We start from the raw sequence: 27580 nt of genomic DNA on the forward strand, positions 1-27580 counted from the left end.
CACAAGCACCTTCGGTGCAGTCACTTCTTACGTATTTCTGCCTTCACATCTTTTATAACAGGCAAGAGAAAAAAAAAAAGAAAGCTGACCTGGTCTCTAATCTCATATTCCATTGCCACGTTTGACCGGATGCTGGTCTGATCGTGGGTGAAAGGGGACCGGGTGAAAAATTTAATCCAATGCCAGAAACCCCGGCCAAATAGAAAAGAAGGATGCTATTGGCTTGGTGGCAGTGTTAAAAGGATGCAGACTGAAAGGGGAAGAAAGAAAACACGTATGCACATGGTAAGAAGGGGTGGGTTTTTTTTTTTTTTTTTTTTAAAAGAGCTTTTACAAAGAAATCCTGCCAGTGGGGCAAAAATGGCTGAGGGGCGAAAGCACGAGAAGCTGGCAAACAGGATGTGCGAGGCTCAGCAAAACCTTCATCAAATTGTTTTGATGTTGACGCGCACAAAAACATAACAGGGGAGGCAAAACACAGAAGAAAAATACCTTCAGAAGGAAAACGCCAAGGTGCAAACCTGGCTTTTGTTTTGGATAAGAGCCATTTTTGATGATGTTAGAGAAAAGATACCTCAAAGGTAGAATAGATTAAAAATCTACAAAAAAAGGCCCTGAATAATGAAAGCGGCTGTTTAAACTGGGTCAACTTTTTCTTACCCTTATTTTTGTTGATGTTTTTATATCTAACAGGAATCTTTGGCTTTTATACCTGTTCGAACTGACTGTGGAGGTTATGGTTTCATTTTCCTGGTAACATGATGCACAGATTGTATCTATTATTAAAAGGCGAAAAAAAAACTAAAATATGAAATAATAGAGGTAAGAGGATGAGAATTACACCCCTAAATCACCACTATGTTCCCCTAAATCTGTCTTGCAGCCACTGTTACAGGGTGTAGCTAAAGCAAACACAGCGCAATAACCGTAAATGTGCTACATATAAATTAAAATGTTTTTGTAAGCTCTGAGGTGAACGGTAAACCTGACCAAATGTCAAAACTCCTGTTTGCCCACATTCTGGGAAAGCACTGTTAAAATGCCTCCAAGATTTTCCCCACAGAGAACAAGATGAAAACATTTATATCTCACATTCAAGCTCCAGTAAGTGACTGAATACAAAGAGCTCCACAGAGGGTAAAACTTATATACATGGTATAACTGGGCAAAGACTATTCCTTTTATGTATGAAGACCTCACATTTTGTCTGTGCTGATATAAGGACAGCAAAGGGATTTTTTGCATTTAAATTGCTCATGAACATACTTAAGAATGTAGTGTTAGCGATACAGTTTTGCGCACTTAGTTTAAAAACGTGGATACGGAAAATTTTGATACTGAGAGATTTACTTCGACCGTCAGTTATAACTGCACAAAGGCCGTGTAGTTAATACATAGACAAAGAGTACGTACAATAGAGTAAAAACCGCAAACATAGGCACGCTGCCTTGAAAATTTACAAGCATGTGCGCGACCGCAAGGTGGGATCCACGGTGTTTGCTCTTGCCATCTGCATCCGAGCGGTTTGAGCTCCGTTCAGTTCAAGCGGGGTGGCGGACCCGGGCCCGGAACCCCAGCAGCATTCCTCAACAACACGCAATGTGTACTCGCTGTAGCGATCTGAGCTCCGCAACAAGAAGGACCCGTCCGTCACCAAGCTGCCTCTCCGCCATTCTCCATACATAACAGCTAAAGTGCCGAGCCATCGAGGGCCAGAATAGGGCTGAACTGCTGCCGCGTTTAAACCAGCTGGATGCAGCAGTGATGCTCAAACACCACAGTAACATTGACAATGGCCGCCTGGCTGGTAATTTGCCCAGGGAAATAGTGTGTTCGAGCAAGAATAAAACACAGCTTTATTATGGCAGACAGGGCTGTGCTGTGGTCATGGGGGGGGAGGGGGGCTTGCACCCCCTACACACAACATACCGTCTTATTTTCCTCCTCCCACTCTTCTTCCTCCCCTGTCTCTTCCCATCAAGCCCGATTCATATCAAGCCCAGCCTCAATAACCCTGACTTGCTGTTTTTCCCAGTTGTTAAAGTGGGAAGCGGCAACGACCGTCTGACACCCAGTACCGAGCAACTCGGCAGGCTGCTCTCGAGCAACGGCCTCCGCAGCTCCACCAGAGCTGGAGGGGCTCATCCGCATGTGAGGGCGACGCAGTTTGTCACACGCTCAACTGCCAGAGGAACCGAAGTGGGGCAAAACACAGCAGCGTCTGCAGGTCCCTAATAAGAAGCGATTTTATTAGATAAGTGAGACAGAGTGACTGCAGTTATTAAATAATTCAGTATTATTGTTGAAATTCTGTGGGGATGTTTCCTCGACAAAGGAAAAAAAATAGAGATGTTCAAAACTGCTCCAGAGACTATCCCATGCTGGCTTTCACATAATTACCTATCATTAGACGTGTGTTTTTCTAGAACAAATCTTTGCAAATAATTGCATAAACGGCAGGGATTTTATTTTCTTTGTTTTTTTTTTAATCTGAACGCCAAGTGAAAATGCGCAGCATGTCAATCCATGGATCACCACCCAAGACTCTAATTTTAGCAGTTTGATACTGATGGGCAATTAACTTTTGACAGCTATACTTGTTTTTGTGCAAACATCCAGGATTCCCAAGAACTGTGAACTGCACCAGGAGCAAACAAACAAAAATGCATTTGACCAATATAAAATATTCAAGCATGTCCATTAGATCTAAAAAATAATGTGGAGAATTAAAACGTATGCAATGTGTAAAAAGCACTTCTCTACTACATGAATGCATATTTACTACAGTGTAAAAACATATCTGTGTGTCCTACACGTGCATCTGTCTTCCAACTTAGTACACACCCATGTTTGGGCTACACTAAGATGTTGTAGGTCTGTGACCTACCTTTAACTGTAGGGGATTCACTGTTTTGTTCTGTTATCATGACAACAGCATACTGCCCCAAGTTGGTGTGCATTGTAGAGTAAACAAGTGCATGAAGACCATTAGCTCAGCAAAAATGAATTTACAAGAAGTTCGAGACATGTACAACGCGCATGCACGCACGCGCGCACATACACAATCACCTACCGTGATGCTGTGGTACATGTGGTAAGCAGTCAGGCATACAAACGCAATGAAACAAGCAGCTATGTTGCATAAAGCGCAACACGACGCTATCCAGCTCCAAAGAAAACAAAGTGACTCCTGATGCAATCCATCTATGTAAATAAAACTCTCGATGAAACCATGTCAGATTGAACTGGAAATTTCTCACTGTTGCTCCGACATGTGATATCAGCACCGTTTCAGGGTTATTTAGTGTATCTTTAAGTCAAACCCTAATCTTTAACTAATAATGCTCTTTACAGCCCTGATGAATTCAAAGGAGAAATTGTGATGAGTACTGTAACTGCCAATAAGTTTGTTTCCATGTGAATGTGTATATATGTGCACGTTTTTCGGTATATCTGTGGCATCTTTATTTAAAGCATAATTCTAGCTTTGAAGTACAAAAAAGGATCATGCATCCTATGATCCATTGCAGCCATTTGAAAAAGACAGATTTGCTGCCATCTGGCAAGGAAATAAACATGTGGCATGATGTTGAACCACTGCAATCCGATACACAACAACATAACACAAAAGAATTCAAATACAGGGGGTTCTTCATTGATGCAACGGTTGTGTTCTGGAAATGTGAATTTTTTTAAAACAATTCTGAAATTGAAAATAAAAGCTTGTAAAAGCTATAGTATTAACAACAACATAAAAATAACTTTGGATAATTTTGACACTATTTACACGCATCAGACACAAATGATGGGACCTGCCATACACTAAATAGCTTCAATACATTCATCAGCATGTAATGGAATGCATGTGTACAGTTGGAATCACCACCACCACTTTCACTCTTAGCAGGATACTTGCTAGCCATGTTCACACACAAATTGGGCACTAAAATAATGTTTACAGGGTAAAATAACACTTTGGAAACCATGCGAAAAACATTTCCAACACGACACTCGTGCCATTAGCTTCCAGTGGCCAATGGACCAATTGTGCGATTTGCATTATTTTGACTCGCGTCACATAATTTCAACAAAAACATAGCTGAGGGTGTATGCCCACGTAGAGACTGAAACAAAACAAAACAAAACATATTTATAAACACTGATATTCCTCAAACAACATAAGAGCCTTAAGCATTACTGCAGGCTTTCGAAGAAGGATTATGGATAGACACCTCAGAGAAAAGTCCAGCAAGACAGCAAGTAGGGTGACATATATTATGCAATGGTGTGTAACACTGTAGATGCTATGAATCACTCTGTACACACTCTGTCCTCATCTTACGAATAATATTGAGACCATACATCTGCTGGTAACTTGATTTGTTTGTAAACATAATCACTATACGCAATGAGTAAAAGCTTAATGATGACGTCCGTTCATTGACAGGATAGGTCCTATAAAACCGTAATGAACCAAAACTTCACCGTAAGACAAAATGAACTTGAAATAACATCTTTGTCAGCCTCTGACCAAATTCAAAAAAGTGTAACAATTACTTTTATCCACTGAAGACTTAAATTTAAAAAAATTTAAACGGAAACAAAAATTTGCAGTTTACCTATTTAATGTCAATTTCTGATTTATTCCATGAGCATTGTACTGCCAGCTAACAGTGGGATGCAAAAATGCATGACATTCGCTCACGCAAACGTGAGGATGATGTTCCCTCTTCAGCAAATGCAGAAAACAATTAACTATAAAGAAACAGCAAAATGCTGGTTATCTTCAAGTATTTGTAACTTGAACACTTGTAACATGAAGGCCCAATTTATGTATTAAATATTGTGTAATACATCAGTGGAAATTAATTTTATATATGTAAAACTGGAGAGTACTAAAATTAACAGAATAATTTCATTCAGAGCTTGATTTCCCAGTGATGAACAACCGTTCTTATTCCGTCTTGAACTGATCATTTGAAAAGGAACTGAAAACTGAACTGATTTTTCAGTCAGGTCCTTAAACATGATGTTGGAACTGGCGTGTAGCATATTGGGACGCTTAATGGTTTGTCAACACACCATACAGAGGCCATACATCAAAGATCTTTTTTTTTGTCAAAAAGAACGGAGAATTCACACTGCATCGGACTGCACCCAAACGCAGGATTGGCTGCCCACCTTGAAGAAGGTCATGGTAGAGCCGTCCTCCACCACACCGTACTCGATCTTGGTCTGCTTGGCAAGGTCGTCAGCCGAGTCAATGGGCGACTCCATGCGCTCCACAGTGAGGAAGGCTGCGAGGTTAGCGGTGTAGGAAGAAATGATGATGAGCGTGAAAAACCACCAGATGCCACCCACTATCCGGGTGGAGAGGGCTTTGGGCATCAGCTCTGAACCTGGCAGGGGGGAATGGGGGTAGGGAAGGGGAGCAGAGAAACATGTCAAACCGGTGCACATCGGTATGCCTGCGGACCACTCAGAACAAGACCCCAGAGGAGCAAAGAGGGGCTAAGTGGGGCCTCAGGTTAGTGAAGCAGGACACACTCCGCGGTGGAAGTTTGGGCCGGGCTAACTGTGCTCAGCAGCATCTTCTAATGAGACATGCACAGATTATTGCAGTGCTAATTGCCACCACTATAAATGCACACAAACAGGCAGAGACACAGATATGCATTCTACCTTCTGCAACGCTGTCCTCCAGGAAGCGGGAAATGCAAATGATGTTCCACCCACTGGTTCATCCTACCGTCACAGGCTACTATCTACCACCCAACCGGCCCCAACATACCTATGGTATTACAAACAATTGACATCCTAACAAACAGTGACATCCTACACTGGAAAGTTCTGATGGGCAGATAGTGTCTGCAGATTCGGTTTCTGTGATAATACTACTAGAGATTAGGACACACCAAAGTATTATTGATAATGACATAACTTCTGTTCTTATGAAAAAATGTATGCCTAGAACAGGAGAGAAATGCCTATACACTCTGAAGCCTCTTTAGCAAGAACATGGGTCGCACGACCTTTGGTAACTGACAGGTAGATACATCTGTAGTCATTTTTTGTAATAAGTTAATTAGTTCTGGAAACTGTAGCATTTTGCTACTAAAACATACAAAGCTGTAAAGAGGAGGAGTTGACTGCATCATGTACAAGTTTGTTTCATTAATCCTGAGCGTTTTCTTATCCTACCTTCAGGCCATTTTACAAGCTGTAAAAGTCACCTGCGTAAAAATGCGTATGATGTGTCAGCATCAGTGTGCCAGGCCAGGCACAGCAAAACTGAATTCCACCTCACGCTGTAACGTTTCAATAATTTTTTGTTCACTAGTAGTTCTCATAGCATCATTGCTATGACATGTCACATAGTTTAATGCAACAAGCAAGGCAGTCTTTGGCGTACCCTCTGTGACCGCAGACTTGGTAATTTTCCTGTATTCCTAATGGTCTGATCATTGCTCCCAGTGCCTTGATAGAGCTGAATACATTTGAGAAATATGCCTGACTTTGCATTCCTTAACTTTTTCTAATTTCTTACATGTATCAGGTGGCTACACCAGAAAATTAATTTTAGTTGTTTAGTTTCTATTTCATTAGGCAAAACTCTCACTTGTTGCCTGTATATGTATGATTTTTAGTAGGAAACAAATGAAATCAAGCCATAAACGGGAAAAAAAAATTGTTTACTCATAATTGCTCCACAGCTTCCTATATGACCGAATCATCTATCAACACATTTCTACTTTGGACCGTAGTTGGAGTTGCCCACCCATGAATCCATTCTGTACACTTCAAGTAAACAGCTCATTAACACAAGCAGGGCCCATTCAGTACATTGCCGAGCATTCTGGGAAAGTAATACCGAAAAAAAAAATCATCTACAGAAAAATTACTGTCTTTCACTTTGTGGCTACACAAAGTTCTTGTTTTGTTTTGTTTCCATTCAAAAAAAATAGAAAAAAAAAACTGACTAAAATTTGTCTCGCTTAGCTTTAAGTCTTTCCACACAGATCTAAGCTGTCACAAAACATGTATCATTGCTATTTAGCAGTATTCATTCATTATCCTTAAACACTTATCCATTGTAGGGTTATGGCAATGTGAACCCAATCCCAGAAGCATAGAGAGCTATGCAAGGCAGGGTACACCCTAACAGTATGCAGATTAGGTGGAGAGTTAAGTTTTTTAAATTTATTTTGCATGTAAAAAATAAAAAAAAAGTGAAATTCAGACATATTTGTATCCAATTAGTACAATTCATGATCCAGGGTTAAGTTTGTAAGTAATAATTTGGATTCATGCAAAAGTAATGCAGACTGGTGATTTGGGCAAAGGCAAGGATGATATGGGTGGAGACAGAGGAGATGAGCAGCAGGGGGCCATGATGGGACAGGAGAGGAAGGAAGTCAGTATCATTTCTCTCAAAAACCAGAAGCTCTTTGGGGTTGCAATCTTGCACATTCAGTCTTGAGGCAAAAAGTGAAGGACTGTGGGAAAGATGCGCTTTCTTTCAGAGCCTCCTTAGTCTCTGCAGTTATCTTGTTTTCTCTCTCTTTTTTTTTTTTTGGCCCTGAGAAAAGACTCAAAATCTGCGCACCCTCGCTCCGACTTTTTCTCAGTCTGTCCTATGACCTGTCACTCAAGGAAAGAGCTTGGACATGACAGCCAACTCCAGCTCCAGACTTCTGGCGAGAACGCTGTAAGGGAAGAGAGAGACGTGCCTTCGCACTCGCCGCCCAGCCACGCCCACAGTTAGACATGATTCAACAACCAATCCACAAATACCCATGGCGCACCGCAGTCCACACTGCTCTACGGTACAACACAGAGTGGGAGGAAAGGAAGCATAATTGCAAGCCCATGACCAGGGAAGGAGCACCACTGGAAGACCCACAGATAACAGCTGGCTCAAGTCTTACCGCATGCGCTTGAGAGACCCTTGTCATACCTGGTCTTATGGCAGGACCACTGCAACAGAACCTGGTTGGGGCTGACTGTCATGTACCCAAGGTAACGTCATGTCCAAAACACCACATCCCACAGTTTTCTGGGGGCTTCAAGCCTTAAACAGGGGAGCCTCTCTACAGTGTAGTCCTGTGCCTGGGGGTGGGGATGCCATGCTGAGGAACAGTGCCCGGGACACTTTAGCCTGCACCTCCCTGGCTCTGCCCCGTATTCTTAACCTACTTGAGCCCGTGCCCCATCATCCATGACTCGGGTGATCCAGACAAGTTGCAAACAGAAAAAAATCAAAGAAATCAAACAACAACAAAAAAACGCAGGCCATGTAGTCCTAGTCGGAGCTCATTTAACGATTAATGTGCTAAAGGAGGTGGACAAAAACCAAATGTGGCTGAAGCGGCGCTGCTTTTCGTTTACAGTAGTCGAGGGAAAAAAGGAACATTAGGTACATTCTGGCTTGCTGACTGTCACTGTGATGAGGCTAACGTTCGAGAAATGAATCCTCAAGCCAACACACGCTGGTGAGACGGCGCCAGGACGTCTTGTTCAATTACGCTTCTGTTGGGTGAACGTCCCCGCGGGCCTAAAATCCATTCTGGTCTCACTCCTTCATATTGTATCAGTTTTCATTCTTAAATTCCGCACGACAAAGTCATTTTACCATGCGTCACGTCATCCGTGCATGCACAAGGGGGACATGGGGCAACTGCCGGCCGCATTCTACTGAGCTCCAAACACAGGCAAGGGAAGAGTCTTGCTCGTGCCGCTCGGCTTTCAGAGCCCGGCACGCTCGCTGTGTACAGTTCCAGAGTAGGCTCAGCGTGGAGCATGCCTGATCCTCTCACGCTAGTCTTCTCCAGCTCCAGATTCCAATATATTGCATCGGTGTCAACCCGATCATTCTGACCAGAGCCGCAGTCTTAATGCAACATATCTCATGAGCATGCAGGTTAGGAACACATCAGCGTTGAATGAAATCGCTGCGTTTCATTTTGGCGATGCCGGATACTATTAATTTCAGGGGCGCAAGGCTCGTTTAGAAGATGCGGTGTCGGGTTATAGGAAGGGGGACCGAATTAAGGATGGCAGGCTAAAAGACACGCGGTGTTCCTCTCTCGGCCTGGGGAGAGAGAGCACTTACCTCATCTGGGGGAGGGGACCTATGAGGAAGAAGTGGAGTGGATGAAGGTGGCATGCATGAGTGGGTGGGTGAGGCCTTTTTCCATCTGCAACTCCTTCTCGGGCAGAGACCCTGGTGCACCCGCACCACCCACATTCGAGGCACCAGCTGTACCCTCCCCCACCCACCCCCGCTTGGTCGATCCCCACCGGCTGAAACTGTGTCTTGGCAACCATGTTCTGCATCTAGCTACATGCACAGAGGCACCCATGCAGTCTGGGCCTGGTAAGAGCAGTTAGACCCCCAGCAAAAGAGTGGGACATGAGCCACAAAAGGGAAACAGGCAGAGGCGTCTACCTTGCTGCATGAGAGCTCCAACTCCGAACCAGAAACTATTTAGCAACGTGAAATTGTTTTCCACCACGTCAGAGTCGGGGTTGCATGGATGAGGATTATACCACTCATAGGGGCTAAACCTGTGGCAATTGACAGAGAAGAACACACAGGTTTAGAGCAGAAGCAAGATGCGGAATAAGTCATTTGAGAATGAAAAAGTCTCAGTCTACCTGCAGAGACAAGGGGAGAAAGAGATGTTAATCAGTTGTTGAAAATATAAACACGGATTCACTCATGATATCCATAAACTTGTTCATCAACATCACACAACTAAGAAAATGTAGAATACAACTAGCAAAGCAAGACACTGTCCTTTAGTGAAAAAATAGAAGAAACAAAAATGCATCAATTTCAAAAAAGAAAAAAAAAACTGTTAATGTTAATATTTAGTATTCAGCAGTTAGAACCTAAATAATTAAGGCAAATGTTAATATAACATCTTTAATCAGAAAACATAGAAGTATATTTGACAACTCCATTGTGAAGGGTTCTGTTATAAACGACATTTATTTGGAAAAATATCAATTAAATTAACATGCTATTTCCTTTGATAATTTTAGCCAATATTTAAACCAAATGAAATGTCCATGTTGGCACAATCATAGTAAAAGTAAATAATTTGGAAATTTAATGAATGAAATGACAAGAATTTTTTTGTCGCTTTGGAAAATGCAATCATGACAATCTTTAGAGCTCATTAAAATTCATGAGATCAAACACTTCGTTCCCATCATCCCAACATGATAGCACGCACACACACACACACACACACACACACACACACACACACACACACACACCACACAAACCCCTCCTCTATACGTACTTCACAGGCAAAGAGATTTCCATTTATTTATGTTAAGTAAAAGTGACATTACATTAGTAAAGGTTGATTGGGCTACAATTAAGTATCATGACCTGATTTCTTTTATGCTGAAGTGCTAAGATCTGAAAAATGGTTAGAGCTAAGCCTGTCACGGCAAGAAAGGATGACTAATTGAATGGCAGCAAAGTGTTCTTTACACAGCAAGCCTGCAAATGCTTACTTTTATTTCATTTATTTACTTTTCTTTGTTTTACAGTACAAAGGCAGGACTGCAAAGTATATGGAATACACCCACACAGACACACACACCCACACGCACACGCACACGCACGCACACACACACACACACACACACACACACCCGCGCGCACACACACACACGCTCTGAAACCGCTTATCCCCAGCGGGGTCGCAGCGAACCGGAGCCTAACCGGGCAACATAGGGTGCAAGGCTGGAGGGGGAGGGGACACACCCAAGCAGGACTCAAACCCCAGACCTGCCAGAGAGCAGGACCCGACAAAGCCTGCGCCACCGCGCCCGCTATGTATATGGAATACAGAGGTGTTTCAAACTGCAAATGAAAAAACAGGGTTTGGACTATCCATCCATTGTCAACAACCACTTGTCCCAAGCAGGGTTGTGGTGAGCCAGAACCTTACCTGGCAACACAGGGTGCAAGGCCAAAAGGGGAGGGGACACAACCAGGACAGGACACCAGTCCATCGCAAGGCACCCCGAACAGGGCTCAAACCCCAGACCCACCACGCAGCAGGCACCGGCTAAACCCGCCGTGCAACCATGGGGCTTGGACGACCCTTTTAGCTTAATTTATCTGCTTTGTCAGCTTTTTTAATACAAACTAAAGGACGGGTACAGAGAGAACACATTCTATTGCAGACTGAAATAAGCTACGAGCAAAAGAGCACTCAAGTTAAAAAGTTACCCACAACTCCATGTCTCTCTTTGGGTTTGTTAAGAAAAAATTAAAAAAAAAAAAAATACTGATGACAACTGCACTTGTATGTCGAGTCCTACCAAGTAAATTATATAATGCTACTAACATCAGGAGATCCCAGTTGACTCGGTAGATTTCAAGCATCACATTTGGTGTTTATGAATATGCTTGACAAAAAATGAGAAGAAATCTTAGAACATGACAAAATATGGACAATCCTGTAGTGAGATGGTCTTGTGGCAGCCAACAACTGACACAAGTGGCCTGAGAAGGGAGGGAGGGAGGGAGGGAACCCCAGGCCTGTCTTACATAGATCACATCCGAGACTAGCTTTTGCATGAAAGTACCTAGCTGATAATACTTATAATTTTTTCCTCCCCCAGTGTTCTGGTCTTTTACATTTGTCTTCAGTGGGATAGTGAGAATTTTAGGGTGAAGTGTTCAGGGAGTGTGAGAGAGTGTTTGAAGGGCAAAAATGGGAACGACGTATTTTTTAAGCGCAATTTCTTCAGCAGAATCAGTGGCCGTGTGGACAGCAGGAGGACTGGGAGGGGGTCAAAAGGATTGGAGAATATTTCTGAAGGGGTGCAGGGGTCAGGATAGAGGTGGCACACAGCATATTTGAGCAACAACAAACACATCATGTGGCTGACCTTCACTTGATCCTTCACAGACTATTCCCATGCCTGTAAACGTCCAAAGTGCTTTCATTGCTGACCTGTGTTCCAGGCCCGCTGGTCAGCACACCCCCCCCCCACCCTTCCTCTACGACCCAACGGAAGGGTATTCCGGACAACCTGTCTTGTTAAGGGATTTAAACAGTGACATCTTCCGGAATTAGGGGCTCCACCCGCATCAATTAATTTTCAGCCTGGTCAATGTAACAATTACATTCTTGCTAAGCTCACCATCTTTTGTGCTTTTTCGTTCCCTTTTATTTTTAATCCCTATACATCAATAATTACAGGATTTTCCCACAGCTGCACAGAAGCTGAAAACACTGGGAAACAATACCCAACTGCCTCCGCGAGCTTAGCGTTATGTATTTTATTTCAGACTAATTTCGGCATTAAAATTATCGAAAAACAGTAGCACCATTCTTTCACCATTTCCTTAAAGACAATTCATTCACCTTCTGTGTGGAAGTAACCGTTTTAATGACATAAGCCCAATGAAAGGTACTGATTACAGGAGCATGTTGTGCGCGGCAAACTGCGCGGCCACCGTTGTACTCAGTTTGAAATATGGGCAGTGATGTTTTTGGGTGGAAAAATAAACAAACGTGGTTTCAAAAAGGAAATGTGGAAGGAAGTAATGCATTTAATCCTCCTGTGTATTATCTGTTTCATTACCTGTTGCAGGAGGACAGAGAAACAAAATGAAAAACTAAACATAAAGGAAGAAATTACAAATGTCAATCAAGAAAAAGTAGACAGTGTACCTGTGATCTCTCGCTCTCTCTTTCTTTCTCCCGCTCTCACTCACAAGCACACACACACACGCGCGCACACACACGTGTAAGCAGTGGCATGCACACTCATACCAACACACATAAGGATAGCATACACAAACATTACCAATCCAAATTTTTCAGTTTTTATATAGGAGCAGATAAACATCTGTACTGAGGTCCTCGTCACTGAATATCATTTAATATGCAAAAGAGTATGCATGCCAGTACAGATTTAATCTTTGTGGAAAATAAGAACAAAATAAGCATACGGGACGTGAAAATACAACTTACCTAACAATGTCTTAATGTGGTCTTAAACAGATAGGTGCATATTCTGAACCAACTTAGATGACAGTTGTAGCTTTTTTCTTATATGTGATCATATTGCCAGTAACATTTGAAAACTGGACATTAACCGTAAAACTCTCAGGATGACACAGGAAGCTCATGTGGTACCCCGAAAGTTCTAGGGTTAACAGTTAGGTTTTTCATTTCTTTTCTGAATCCCCACCATGCTTCAAATGTCTACAGAGTAAAATCGGAATTAAAATAATGCTCAGACGGTATATATTGTTCCTGTGTGTTCTGATGAATGCCCCTCAGAGCAGAATTAATTCTGTGACAGCCGATTTAATACAAACTATTTTAGCGTGTACTACAAACAGTACCGTCCCTGAACTGATATCGCTCAGGACAAATACCTGAAGCATTTTCAATTATAAATGCATGTTCACTGTCATAACATTACATGTGTTCACAATCCTTGCAAAAGTCAACTAGTCAGCTACTGCAATTTCAGAATAAATATCATATAAATGCCTGAACATCTGTATAACAAAACATAAAATTATGACATTATCCAGTTTTAAAGACAGAATAAACTGTAGCTAGAACGGGGGGGCATTTGCCTCCTTAAATGATTCTGTTAAAGCAAAACAATTTATCTTTAATGCACCACCTCCCAGACGATTCATTACGCAATAACTGAGCTGGTTCCAGACCATGCCTGTGATAGGATCACAGGACTGAGAAGACCATAGAACAATCACACACAGACCACTGACTGAAGGGAAACAGGACCAGCATCCTAGAATGAATGTTATGGGAACACATCAGCGCTTGTCAGAAGAATCCCACATCCCTTGGGATGCCCTATAAGCTTAACCCAGCTGTGTGCTTATCATGTACAGCCCACGCAACGCTGGTCCGCTGTGCCCTGGCCTCGGTTAAGTGTTCCTAGAACGTTACCTTTGTCAGCTCAAGCAGAGACATTGAAGACATGGTAAATGGCATCGTGTAGGAGCACTGCTGTCGGATCATCGATCCAACCTCGATATCACGGACTGACAGGTGGTGAGCACTTGGATGCTGTCCCAGGGGTGCTCTTCACAAAGGGATTCACTCCCCGGGCAGATTAATCCAGGCCTTGGGGGAGGTTGGTGGGGGGGGGGGGGTTACCTTGTTCCTGGAACTGCGCCCACAGTACTTGGAGAGAGGGTAGGGCCAAGGCAAGCAAGGTGCACTCGACTGACTCAAAGAGTTGGTACGGCAATGACAGACATGGACCGACAGCTAGCACGTGACCGAGTGATGCAGCCAGTTTATCTGAAATCACAAGTGTTAAAGACCCTATCGGACTTCCCGTTGACTAATCTATCAGCCAATACAGCTCGTCAGTGAAGTCAAGTGAGGTCAAGCCGTGAGAGATCCCACGACTTCTTTGCCACCACGGCTTCTTTTCCTTAAGCACCGTCAACAAACATCTTTCTAATTAATCAGAGCGCATGAACTAGATTTCAGTGGCACTGTGGCAACCAAACTCAGCCATCTCCGCAAGCGGGTGTAACTCACAAATTATTCCAACCTCGACGCTGATCCACTGCACAAAAAGGGAGGGAGTCTGTAATTAACGCAGGACTCAATATTGTTCTGAGAGACAGTAGGGTAATTCATAGGAAAATTGAGTTTGTCCTCCTGGAATGGCAACATCGTCGGAAGGGGGGAAAAGAGGTTTGCGCCGACACACTGGCATTTAATTTTCACATGACAACAGTCTTTCTGACAGCTGATTAGATTCGCATTGAGCGGCGCGGCAAAACAGTTATCCGTTTTGTAGCGTTTGATAATTCATCAATGCCCTTCATCCAACGGTAAATGTCATTGTCCTATGTGTGACAGGAATATGAAATCCTGTCCCGGGCTATTAACAGGCATCACCAGTTGTTGTGGATAATTGAAGCAAATGCAAAGCACTGCAACAGTAATAAACAACTACACAAACCCCAAACCAATGCAAAACACCAGGAGTGTCACCTATGTAATGAAACACTTATCAAGTACAAGAAATTGATGACTCACCTCTGCCACACTGGGACTGGGCTAAGGGCAGAAGGCTAGGCTCTTACCCAGACTGTCTTACTGTCTTTTTCTCCGTTTTTTTTTTTTTTTGGGGAGGAGCCATTACCCTAGGAGAAGGGACTGTGATGATAACCACTTTTAAAAGTTGGGTTTAGATAATATGCCCAACTCCATAAAACATTATGGCTAATTAGAATTAGTCTGACTTTTTTTGTCCCTGTGCCAGTGGCCCGACTCACTCCTCATAGTGATGCATTCTTCATTATGGATTTTAGTTCAATGCAAAAGGGGGTTCAGATAATCGTCTTTCTGCAGACGCAGCTTGATTTGACCTCACCGGGTCTGCTGCTATTGCTTACGGCACAGTGGCAGAGCAGAGAACAAATACCAACGCAGTCTTAGTGGGCGATATACTGGGACAGCAGTCAATCTTGCCTGTTCCTAACAGTAATGGATAAACATATACGCTATAAATAAGTAAATAAGAAAATACTCTACACTTGAAGCATGATGAGGAGAGTAAAGAAGAGAAAAGAAAAACAGTTTAGATGTTTGTGACAGCATTGGGGGTGGGGGCGGTGACCGAAGGGGGAGGCCGTGTGCTGGATCACTCTGTGCTTCCGGTTCTTTTCACGTGCTCACACACACACACGCACACACGCACACACACACACACACACGCGCACAAACGCACATGGATGCACGCGCACACTCGTGCAGGGAGCAAACGAGCACGCACGGCACGCAAACAGGCGCCCACGCAAACCCGCATTCACGCAGCTCTCACAGAGTCAGAGAACCCACGCATCGTGTCCTCTGCGCCAGCATGTGTAGCCAAGGTGGGAGTGTGAAAGGAAGGAAAAACGGGTTAACGGCGCCTCTTATCTGGCTAGGGCTGGGACTGTTGGATGGGTTGTGCCGTTTTGGCAACAGCAAAATAAAGCAAACCCAGCTCACAATGAGGTTTTTCAACACCGCACTTTCAGAAACTGGCACTTGGGAGAATTTTGCCGACAAGCTGAACCGAGGCCTGATTGAGCCATCTGATGCTCCGACTGCTTTCGGTGTTAGCGCTTCCATCAACACTGTTTTCTTTCCCCACTGCCTTATCTCCTTATCTGTAAAAAATTACTATGTACAGAAGGCTACATGAACAGCAGAAAATCCATTATCCAATTTTGGAGATCAAATTATGGCAATGTTTGACAGCGATTGTTTTTTTCCACACAAATTTTCCACGTAGTCTTATCTGTGTAATGTCATCGTGCAGGTCACACCTTCTTGCGACGCTGCCCGACACCAGGAGGTCCGTGCCAATACGGCAGAGCCGTGATCATGCTGGCTTTTGTTGGAACAGCCTGACCAGAGCAGACACCCTGAATAAGGTCAAAGGGGTTGAGCAGCAGGTGATTAGAACACTTTTGATCAATTTGGGCAGCCACCTCCGTGTGCGCCGAAACCCAGCGAGTAACACCACCATTCGGAAAAGCGCCAAACCACATCCGTTTGGTCAATACGTTTGTCTAAGGACACAGACCTAGGTCTACAAATGCGACAGACCTCACAAGTGCAAGTGGGCACAATTCTACCCAGTGCCAGAATCTTTTTCCAGAAAGAGATTAAATTGTTAGTCAGTGTAAAATGTTAACTCTGAGTTTAAAATCCAATGATTTTATATGTGTGCACAAACATACATATAAAACTATTGGTCAAACTCAAAAATATACTACACATATATATCATTTGTGTGTATGTATTTAAAGATCGCTGAAACGGACATGTTACCTGGCTATGACAAACAGCACACAACTGACACCCAAGTAAGCCAGCAGAATATACATCCAGATATCGGGCGAGAGCGGGTTGAGGAAGGAGAAAACCCCGGGGTTTGTACCGTTGGGCTTCCGGTACAAAATACTTATCCCCAGCGTCATGAAAGGCTTGGAGAAGTCGATGACCTTCTCCCGCACATAGGTGATGGCAAGAGGAGCCACCGCCAGGTCAGCTTTCTGTCGACACAGAGAAGAAACGGGGAGACAAGAAGTTAATCGCAGGCAGGGACTCTGTGTCAGGAGGTAATCCAAGTAAAGAAGAAGGGCCTTCAGAAGTGTTGCACTATCAAGAACTTGTCTTAACATTTATTGCCCACCCTTCTGTTTATCTTATGAAGCTGTTGATTTAGTGACTGCTGATTCAATCGCTCTGCAGTGTAGAAATCTGTAAAGTACGGGAGCATCATGCACACGTAAAAATTCTACACAGATTGAGCTGGGAACAAACTGATGTCCCAAACCAGAACTCAGCAGCTGGCAGGCATCTGCTCAACCCATTGTGCTACATGTCTCCCCTTTAACAGTGAAATTTTATTTCACTAAGTGCTAGTGCGACAACACATTTGATTTATATGCATGTGATACATATATATTGCATGTGATACGATACACATATATCATAAATGTGAATATATAAATAACTGAAGGTTGTATTCTTACTGAGCAGTCAATATATGTGACAGTTTTCTTAACAGAGTCGTAGTTATATATTTCTGACTTCAGAAAAGCAAGGCATGAAAAATTCTTTTAATGTATTCTTTCATTTATTATCTTGATTCTCCACTGTACAGATATCTACAAGATAAAGAAATTAACCAACTAAGTGAGTGAGTCAATGACTTTTGATGTCTTTGATATTGAGGAACCAGTTAAAGCAGGAGCGCTCTGTTACACAACCTTTTTCTTTTTTTTTTCCTTCCCGACTTTTTAACGTAAAGCAACAAATGCAAAGTGCTGCAACTCCTGCTTAAATCTGCCAACTGTAGTTAAAGCCAAACATCGAGAGAGTCAAGTCCAAGGTTAGGTTTCACAATGCGAAACGCAGAGACGAAGTAATGGCAAGATTAAACGAGAAGGTGTTCAGAGCCATTATTACCACAGTGCAGACTGCAGTTTTGAAGGACTTCAAACCTGGGTATTTTCATTCCTCTTTCATACCCTGCTCGATGGAGAAAACGGTGACCTCGTCTCTGGAATACACGGGCAAATTACAGACTCTCTCTTTTCTGTGCTTAATCGGAGAATGAATCCACCCCCTCGTCTTTATATGTCATTTGAGACGGGGGGCTCTTTCCGTCAGGGGGCTGAAGAATCACCGTCCTTCCTTCCCACGGGGGAAATGACAAGGCATTCTGTGTAATGCGGTCAACCGCCAGTTTGGGGAGGAAAGCAGCGGTTCCTGGTGTGCAGACATTCACCTGCTTCGGTGGGGTGCGGGGGACATAGAATGCTTCATAGCAGCCGCGCTCTGCCTTGGAATGTTTCCCTGCAGCTTGACACCCGTTCCGTCGCAGTCCTTACTTAGTTTGTCTTATTGATTTTATGGAAAAAATGCGCGAGCACATTTGTGTGTCTTAATAAGCTCTTTTGGGGCAAACACGTGAGTCTCGCACCCACTACTCTCTCTTTCATTTTGGCCTACAGTCGGCACCCGAGCTGGACTCCTCTCATCCGCTGCACCGGTTGCCACCTTCTGGCATCACAGATACACAAGAGGGAGTGAACAAATGAGAGAAATGAAGCTAGATTTGTTTACTGATGTGGGGAATTGTAATTCAATAACATCAATTTTGCTGGGTAAAGTTGGTAATTGAGTGGTAATATGATTAAAAAGTGTGGGATGATTCCAGACAAATTGGTTCGCCTGTTGCGCTGCTGCGCATTATATAACAATACAACACGTCACTTCCAATTTGAACATTATAGGAGCGACGCGTTCTAACATCATTAAACCCCTCTGGCCGTAATTCGATTTGCGAAACACAGGAGGACGGGGTTCACCAGCTCAGTATTTACACGAGGTCTGAGAATGAGTGGCTCAGTGGATCAGAGGAATCGTGAGAAGCTCAGAATTTTTAATGTCGCAATTTTGGAAACTGACAGACTAATAAAAGCTAGCCACTTTTCACCTGCTGATTTCCATAACTGTCACACATTTCTGATGTTTCGTGCGGCTGAATAGGGCGTAGAGATCCGAAAGCCGCAAACTGATCACAATGAAACTGCAGTCCCAGCAAACGACAGGGACTCACGTGGTCCATGAGCTCCCTGACCATGCCATTCCACTGGCCAGTGGTCTCCTCCTGCGCTCCGTACTTGCCGTCCTCCACCAGCTGCACCTCGTAGTTGAAGCCCAGGATTTGAGCCAGCTCACGCAGTAGGTCGATGCAGTAACCCTCGAAGCGATCATTGCCATACAAGGGCTTGTCTGACTTCTTGAACATCACGTAGGGCTCCTCCTGCAGGACGATGAAGAAGAGCAAATGGTCATGGTGGGGTGGGATGGTCGTAGTGTAAAATTGCACCTGTTATCTGCACTCCAGCAGACAGATACCTGTGCAAGAAAACTGTCCTTTTGAGGTTGGGGAAATGGGCAGTGAAAAGACAGAAATTCACACTTGGCCTTTTTGAAACTCTTTACATGCCAAAAGCAATGCTTGCCAACCACAGAATAATCCTCTGAAACGCTCGTATTTTGCTCCCATGCAGAAATGTAAGGGGAAATGTACCGATTTGCCCTCGTACGGGATCCAACACTCAGATTTTCTTTGTGGGTACAGCTGAGGAGACCTTTGCCCCTCCAGCCTCCATCTCAAAGTCTCTGTGAGGTCCTCCGTAAGTGTGTATGGTGCTGTTAATTGCTGCTTTTATCTGAAGCCAACTGATGCTTCAGGCATGTGGTGAGATGATAGCAGCAACAAAGGATGCTTTTATATGTTGAAAATAATTTAACAGTTCTAATGTAAAATAACGTAAACACGCACCTGATAAAACAGCCTCTTCCCCTCGGCTCTAATTTAACATTTTTACTATAATTATGGTGTTCTCATCATCTGAATTTGTTTGCAGTGTTAAAATGCAGGTGTGTATTGCAAACACTGCCATCCCACACCCCAGAAGAGCTTACTTCTCAGCAACCGTTTCTTGGCAGACCAAAGCATCAGGTAAACAAGAGTTTTTAATAAGAAAATGATCCAGTACCACAACGGGCACAAACAACATTTACATATTTAGCAGACACTTTTCTCCAAAGCAACTTTCAATGAGCTCCATGTAGAGTTATCAGCCTACACACCTTATTCACCGCGGTGACTTACACTGCTAGATAGACTACTTACAATGGGTCACTCATCCATACATCAGTGGAACACACTCTCTCTGTCACTCACGCACTATGGGTGAACTTGAACAGCATGTCTGTGGTAGGAAACCAGAGCATGCCAACAACATCCACACAGACACGGGGAGAACATGCAAACTCCACACAGACTGAGCAGGGATCAAACCCACGTCCTTTTGCACCACCCAGGCAGTGCGAGACAGCAATGCTGCTCGCTGTGCCACTGTGCCGAACAACACGTGTTCAATGATTCATTAGCAAAGTAATGCGTTCCTGCAAAACACTTCATAAGGTGAATTCTCGTAACTCAAAGACATAATTTCCATTAGGACCAACGTTAAAAATTTTTGTCTCTCAGAGCCCCAAAATTGACACCCATTAATGCTAAAATCTCACCAAATCCCACTAAAATTGAAACAATTGCTTCAGTAGTTAACATTAGTTATCATAACACAACATAACAATACAGTTTTCCTTCACTGATTGCTCTATAACACTGTCTGCTGTCTACCTGCGCTCATACAACTCTTTGACAACCATTATGCACTGTACAATTAACGGAGGGTTTCATCGGATGCTTCAGTTTCCTCCCACAGTCAAATGACGTGTGCTTCAGGTGAACAGGAGACTCCAAATTGCCCACAGTGTGCACATCTGTGTGTGTGTGTGTGTGTGTGTGTGTTTTACAAATAACTGAACGACAGTACGGAGTTCAGGGAAGCGGATGTACAAATAAGTCAACCTGGATAAAGGCGTGACTTGACTGCCTTATTCCTTAATTAACTAATATTAATTAAGGAATAAGGCAGTCACAACAAATATTAACAAACAAACTGATCACAATACTTGTGATGAACACTGAATTTGTGTGAAAGTGTGTCTGTGTATGTTTCTGTGCACAATGCTGCGAGGCAAGTGCGATTAATGAAGCGTTTTATGGCTTGGCATCACCTGTCAGGCCTTTGTGAAAAATGACACCCAGCCCACCTGCAGACAGTGAGAAGGCTGCGATTTAACAGTAAACAAACGAGCAATGCTGGACTCTGGGCTTTACAAATGGTGACAGAGCTCCTTGGGGACAATGATGAGCACTCAAACATGAGGAAGCTGGCCAAAGCCTCAGGGATACAAAGGTGTTGCTGTAGGGAAGTCTGGTTTATGGCAGGACAAGCAACCAACATTATGGAGAAAACCATCCAAATATGAAGAAAGGAGGTAAAGGGAGAAAGGCTCAGTTGCTGGGAACTTTGAGAACAAATTGCAAACAGTCAGATGATACAGATGCAAGACATCTAAACATTCCAATTAGGAACAATTTCTGTGAACTCCTTACAGTAGTTTCCCAATTAAGTCTCCCACAAATCAATAAGAAAAGAAAACAATAACCATGTGGTCTTACAGCAAATGATTTCCCAAAAGAAAATAGCATTATTATGAAATGCAGTTATATAGAAGCAGCAGAGAAACGCCTGGCCAAAGAATCCATTTTTATAAAGCTATACTGCTTCAGACAGATTATATATTTAAGCATTGACAAAAGCTGTGGATATCACAGTACAAAATAGAAGAGCAGCACAAGACAAAATCCAGCAAACTTCAGTGAGGGCTGTGAGGAAGTAAAACCAAAGAATGCGTATGAGGATTTTAACAGGGAAGAAAAACGCATGTGTGGTCTATGGGTGCAAGCAGCAGAAAAATTTTTGTTCAGCAGGGAAGTTGCAGGGCCCCATGTATCATCCTTTGCCATGGAAACAGCCCAGAAATACTGTCTCGTTCTAGAACGCTGTCTCATTCCAGTGAAAGGTTATGATGATTGTAAAAAGACACGGGTTCGCATGGGTTCACCAATTCATAAAAAAAAAAGTAGGAGTTAATGCAGCATGATACATAAATGTTCGTAGCGGTCATTTGGCTTCCATGATGCAGAACTTCATCCCTGCTGAGTGTCTGCACACACGACAGGCCTCTAATCTCAAGGGCTAACGTTGTCACTGGGTGCTCTTGGGCAACATTTGGAATCGAGTCTTCTGCAGGCCTCCAGATCACTGGATCTCAACCCTATAGCCTGTGCTGAGAAAAAGCTGGAAGAATGGCTATGGGTTCTAAATAACTTCATTTTGAGCATTTCCCTGAAAAAAGAGGGGGGCAGAGTCACACAGAAGAGCTCTTGCTGGCTCAACAATGGCCTGCCAAAAAGCTTGCTGTGTGACATTTTGATGAAATTTCTTTCTTTGCCTTCTACCTGCACTTATTCTATAACACTACAATTCCAATACCGTGTCAAATGTCAAGATTAAAATGGAAACGTACTGAAACAAAACATGGGGATTTTTCTCAACGTAGGGTCAAAAAATTTTTTCCATTACTGGAAGATACACCTTGCGGTCCACAAAAGAACCTTTATCAATGGGGGCTGCTATTACCATCAGCTGCTTACCCAACAGTGAAGGTGTCATTTTGGGTATAAGACAGCCCTGTAAGGTATTTATGACATAGAGATGGTTGAATGAAAGCAGATGCCTGAACGAGCCTGCCAGGAGCTGTGGTCAGGGTGGAGAGCAGTGTGTTTGTGTGGGGCTGTGCATTTCCATGAGCCTCATTCCTTCATATGATCCTTGTCACATCCTCTCACTCACACAGAAGTTATTGGGTATGTCAGGAAAAATATGAAGAAAACAAACTCCTCCGAAAAGCTCAAAGCGGAGGAAAGCTGCTCAGAACACCCTGTATATGAGTTGCCATGGCAACAGAAAAAACCATTCAAAGACATTTTTAATTTCTGTGCATCAGATATATTGTGGCACAAGTCTCTCGACCATAGTAAACGCAGAAAGTTTGGTGAAATGAGGAAGCTGAATAACGGTCACGGGTCCCAAAATATGTTATGTTACAATCTCTCTGAGGGAACAGGTACCAGAATGGATTGCATTAGTATGGGCTTCTGGAAGAGAGCAGCAGTGAAGGTTGCAATTCTGAACTTGGGAGAAAAAGCTTGATTAACAACAGCCACTGGCATCCATATTCAAGACTATGAAACTGTGTGCAAAGTGTGAAGAACACCCAACACACACATTCCATACCATCTCATGGGGATTATTTAATTCTGTGTATCGCCCATCCAGGTTTCCCAGAATGCCTTTCTTCATTATGATAAATCATGTATCTCTGACCTAATTTGAGTACGTTTAGACGCCCACAAAGTGTGATCAGCGAATGGTATTCGAGGTCTGGTTGGTGCCTGTGATCAGGGCTCCTATCCAGCAGATGGAGTAGGCGAGAAGTCCCGACATGGACAAGATCAACTACACCTAATACTAAAATCATCTACCGTACACGTTAGAAATATTTATCAAAAAACAACAGCAAATGTCTCTCTTGAAAACGGAAGAAAACAAAATACTGTGGTTGGGACTGCATTGCTGTGTAGTTTTAAAGCCTTTCAAACGCTTAAAAAGTGAACGCCTGAAGAGTTTAGGAGTTTGAATAACCATTTGCCCTTAAGCCAGAGTATCCCTATCATAAGCCTTGACAACTATGACACAGAATTATGCCCCCACATGAGAAAAGAGAAGGTGTGTGGGGCTCAATAAGCAACAATTATCTTTATTAACTAATTATCACCCATCACACTGACGCAGCAGATATAAAATGGAATGGTCTGGGCCTCTCCAATACCACATCAGTAAAATTGTCATGCACCTTGTGGGAGCAACTGGTGTCTGTATCTGCAAAGTGCCACAGTAGCCGTCTGCAATAAGGAGGCCTAGGGAATGTAAATTGTTCCCTTGTATAGGTGAGATGGCTGTGGATCTTTTGCCCCCCACTGCCTCCATTGACACTTATAGCTAGCCGGGTATCTGCAGGCAGCGGCCGGAATTGAGCGAATGGCGTCCTCTTCAAATCATAGCCAATGGCACTGGTCAGTGAGGCCTGTAATGTGAAAATAGGCGGGTGGCTCACAGCATGCAGATATAAAGTATAGTGTGCTTCTGTTAACCCATCTTAAGCTAGAGTAGAGGGTGGGCTTCGAAGGGGAGACAAAAGGTATGGATAATTGACCACATCTAAACCGAAAGGAAAAAGGGACAAATTTCATAAAAAACTGAAAAAACATAAAAAGCGAACAAGAATGGTATTTTGCCATAATGGAGCAAATTTTGGCATCATGTCAGGTCTTGTAACAGAGACTTGCTCAGTTTCCATTTACATCGCTGTTCCAAGAACAGTAAGGTTTCTCTGGAGGGACATCAAGATGGCATTGAGAAAGCTGGTTATTGCACATAGACTGAAGATATTTCCTATCAGAAAGCTGGATAAACAAGAAATACTACATAATAGAGGAGGGCTGGGAGGACTGGAGTAGGGAAGTTTCTACACTAGAAGTAGGGTTCCTCTGATGTTTGACACGTTCACACATAATAAAAAACTAATTAAAATGCAAAATTTAACTAGACTTAAAAATTTAACTGCACTAAAAGTCAGCAAAAATCATTGCATTGAAATGCTGTGATGAATATGCAGGCGGTCCTCCAATGATGGTTTTATTTCAGTGACCCTATCGTTGTTATTCAAAAATCCCCTTAGACTGCATTATATAAACTATAAGGATATAAACAATTGATATCTATGAATGCTATGTTCTATATTACGTTTGTTATTTTCCACCAGTTTCACACATCATGCATGTTAAAATAACATTAACAGAGAATATAATAAAATCATTATAAAACAAAATAGAATACAATTAATTATGAATACAACAGTAAATACTGTACAGAATTTGTGAATTAATAATGAACCGTGATTTTGTGGCTTGCTAGCTATTTCAAATAAAAAGTAACTCAAAGGGAAACACAAACAAAAAGCTTTGCAAACAAAATGCATTTGCTGTAAGACATACAAACACTGACAAACCCAAATAATAAGAAAAATTGTGTCTTACAGATGGAGCGGCAATTGTCATTGTTATAAGAAAAACATCAAGACTCAAAAATAATAGAAGGACATTAATAGGACATGCATCATAAGTACAAGTGGTTTTAAGTCGTATACACCGTAACTCAAGGATTACAGTGGCTACTGTCAGTAGCATTCAATGAGCAACAGGTCGCACAAAGGTCAGGATTGTTTTTTTTTTTTTTTAAAGCCATTTGGAGAAAAAAAGAAGTTCTTAAGCAAAAATATAAATGACGCTTGATCTAGTGTGTGCCAGTGTAATTCACTGAATAGGATGTGCTGAATTTATTTAATAAAAAAAGAAAAAAAGGCTCCAAGTAATTTTCTTCCCCTCACACTCCCAGACCCAGCTGAATGTGAGGAATTCTTCTTAAAATGAAAAAAAAAAGGTTTAATTCAGTAAAAACAAATCTAATTAAAACAATAAGCCATTCATTTTACTCAGGAGATACATTCAATAAGCACAAAATCATCCCTATTCTTCCCTACCAAATTAAATAATGGATTTTATGTCTGTTCAGGAACAAATGATTCTCGCTCATTTCAGCTGTTTTTAAACATTTGTTTTGGCCCTATTGATCTCTCCTCTTCAGCAAAGCAGTGTTAGCGAGGTGAAAAACTGTGGTTCTGTACTGTTCAGGGTCAGGAGGAAAAAAAGAGAACTGCCCCGCAACCCAGAGCTATGTGTGTAAGTGCTGTCTATTTTTTAATTTTACTGTGGTACGTACCACAGAAAAAAAAAAAAAAAACAGGAAATGTTATCTAAGAAACATTTCACTGAGATAAAGAAAATACGAAACTCTTGCATATGACGATGTGCAAGTATGCATTTGCACAGGGAAGAAGAACTTAATATTCTCCTTATTAATGTATCATAACATCGGAATAGTTGCTGTACATTTCTGTAAGCACAAAATATCATTTCTAAGGAAGGTAAACTTTTTCATTGCTTTTCGTAGTGTATTTCCTTGGCATTTGCTGACAGTAAACGAGGAATAATGCCGAAGAAACGGAAAAGGGGGACAGCAAGTTAAGTGGGAAATAAATAAGGCGGTCTGACGGAATCAGGACCTGGAACCAGGACGTCTCCGATATTCGCTTCGTAAACTACGAAGAAATGACAGGTCAACTGAGCGTTTTTTTAAGATCAAGAAACTGAAAAGATCTTTGGGAGTTTTGATCTCAGAGAAGGTTTGATCTCCTAAGAACACGACTGAATTTTTCTCGCGTCCCAGCATGCGGATCATATTTCTGGCGAGATCTTTTCATCTCGGAGGTGTCGGAACTCAGGCACCTGTGCTGAACGTGCATTGGTATGCGGCTAAAGGCACGGCACGGTTTTACATTACCGCTCTTCTCGTTGACACCTGAGGTGAAAATGTTAAGGCCTTTTAGAAAGAAAGAAAGATGCATAACCACAAAAAAAATACACACCAGATCATACAAGAGGCGAACAGCTGGCAGTGGTTGAACTCTCCCACCAGAACCCTGGTACCATCAAACTGGTAGGAGGTCAAACCTTTGCACCGATTTAACCCGATAGTTTTTATCGTGAAGCAAGTCAGAATATCAGCACCAGCCTGCACAAGAAAATTCTGAAATTATGTGTACAATCAAACACTGTAGGGTCACTTGAAAGCGATAAATGTCACCTGGGAAACAATTCTTCACCTAAGCAACACTCTGCTGGTCAGTCTCTTAACCACAGCCTCCAAGTAAATTAAAAAGGACATGTCCTTGGTGGAGAAACTGCACGGATACTATTTGGATGCAAAAAATAATTCCAAATTTTGCATAATATGGAAGCATTAAACCTGGTGATGCCCACTCCACGCTATCACCGAAAGTCACACCTGGGAAATTACTTTAATTCATATTGTGCTTTTATACCTTAAAGCTATTTAGGAACGCCTGACATACCTGGTTGCACAGGAGAGATACTTGTCAGATGTCCTGAAACTAGTCAAGAAATCAAGATATGACCATTCTGGGTTCTGTTTACCATACTACAACTGGCAGAGATCAGCTCAGTCATTTTATCCCAGGTGACTGGCGATCATTCATCTGGGCCACCCCTAAAACATAGTGACACTGAAATATCTACCAGAGCTTCAGAACACAGAAGGATGCTAAAGCAACAGTTTAAAACAATTTTATTATGTGGAACTCCACAAAACTAATTTTATTTAGCAGAATTTTTACATACGGTGATAGCAGCATGTACCACTATACAGGGAGTCCCCAATTACGAACAAGTTCTGTTCCTAAGTCTGCAAGCAGGATTTTTACATGAGTCGGGACAGTTGGGTACGGTTCGTATCCAACGTCAGTCAGTCAGATGGTTGTCTTAGTATGTAGTATAATAATGATAA

General features: G+C 42.6%; 1 protein-coding gene across 1 annotated transcript in view; it reads right to left on the reverse strand.

The window, feature by feature from the left end:
- Positions 1-27580, reverse strand: part of LOC108937209 (glutamate receptor ionotropic, kainate 2) — a 152927-nt gene that overhangs the window by 25983 nt on the left and 99364 nt on the right. The window contains exons 11-14 of the mRNA XM_029254144.1: positions 19165-19371; positions 16866-17089; positions 9449-9567; positions 5182-5399 (exon numbers count right to left, since the gene is read on the reverse strand). Coding sequence (XP_029109977.1) covers positions 5182-5399; positions 9449-9567; positions 16866-17089; positions 19165-19371 — 768 coding nt within the window. The remainder of the gene's footprint in view (positions 1-5181; positions 5400-9448; positions 9568-16865; positions 17090-19164; positions 19372-27580) is intronic.

This window comes from Scleropages formosus, chromosome 8, assembly GCF_900964775.1.
Source record: "Scleropages formosus chromosome 8, fSclFor1.1, whole genome shotgun sequence".
NCBI classification, from domain to species: domain Eukaryota; kingdom Metazoa; phylum Chordata; class Actinopteri; order Osteoglossiformes; family Osteoglossidae; genus Scleropages; species Scleropages formosus.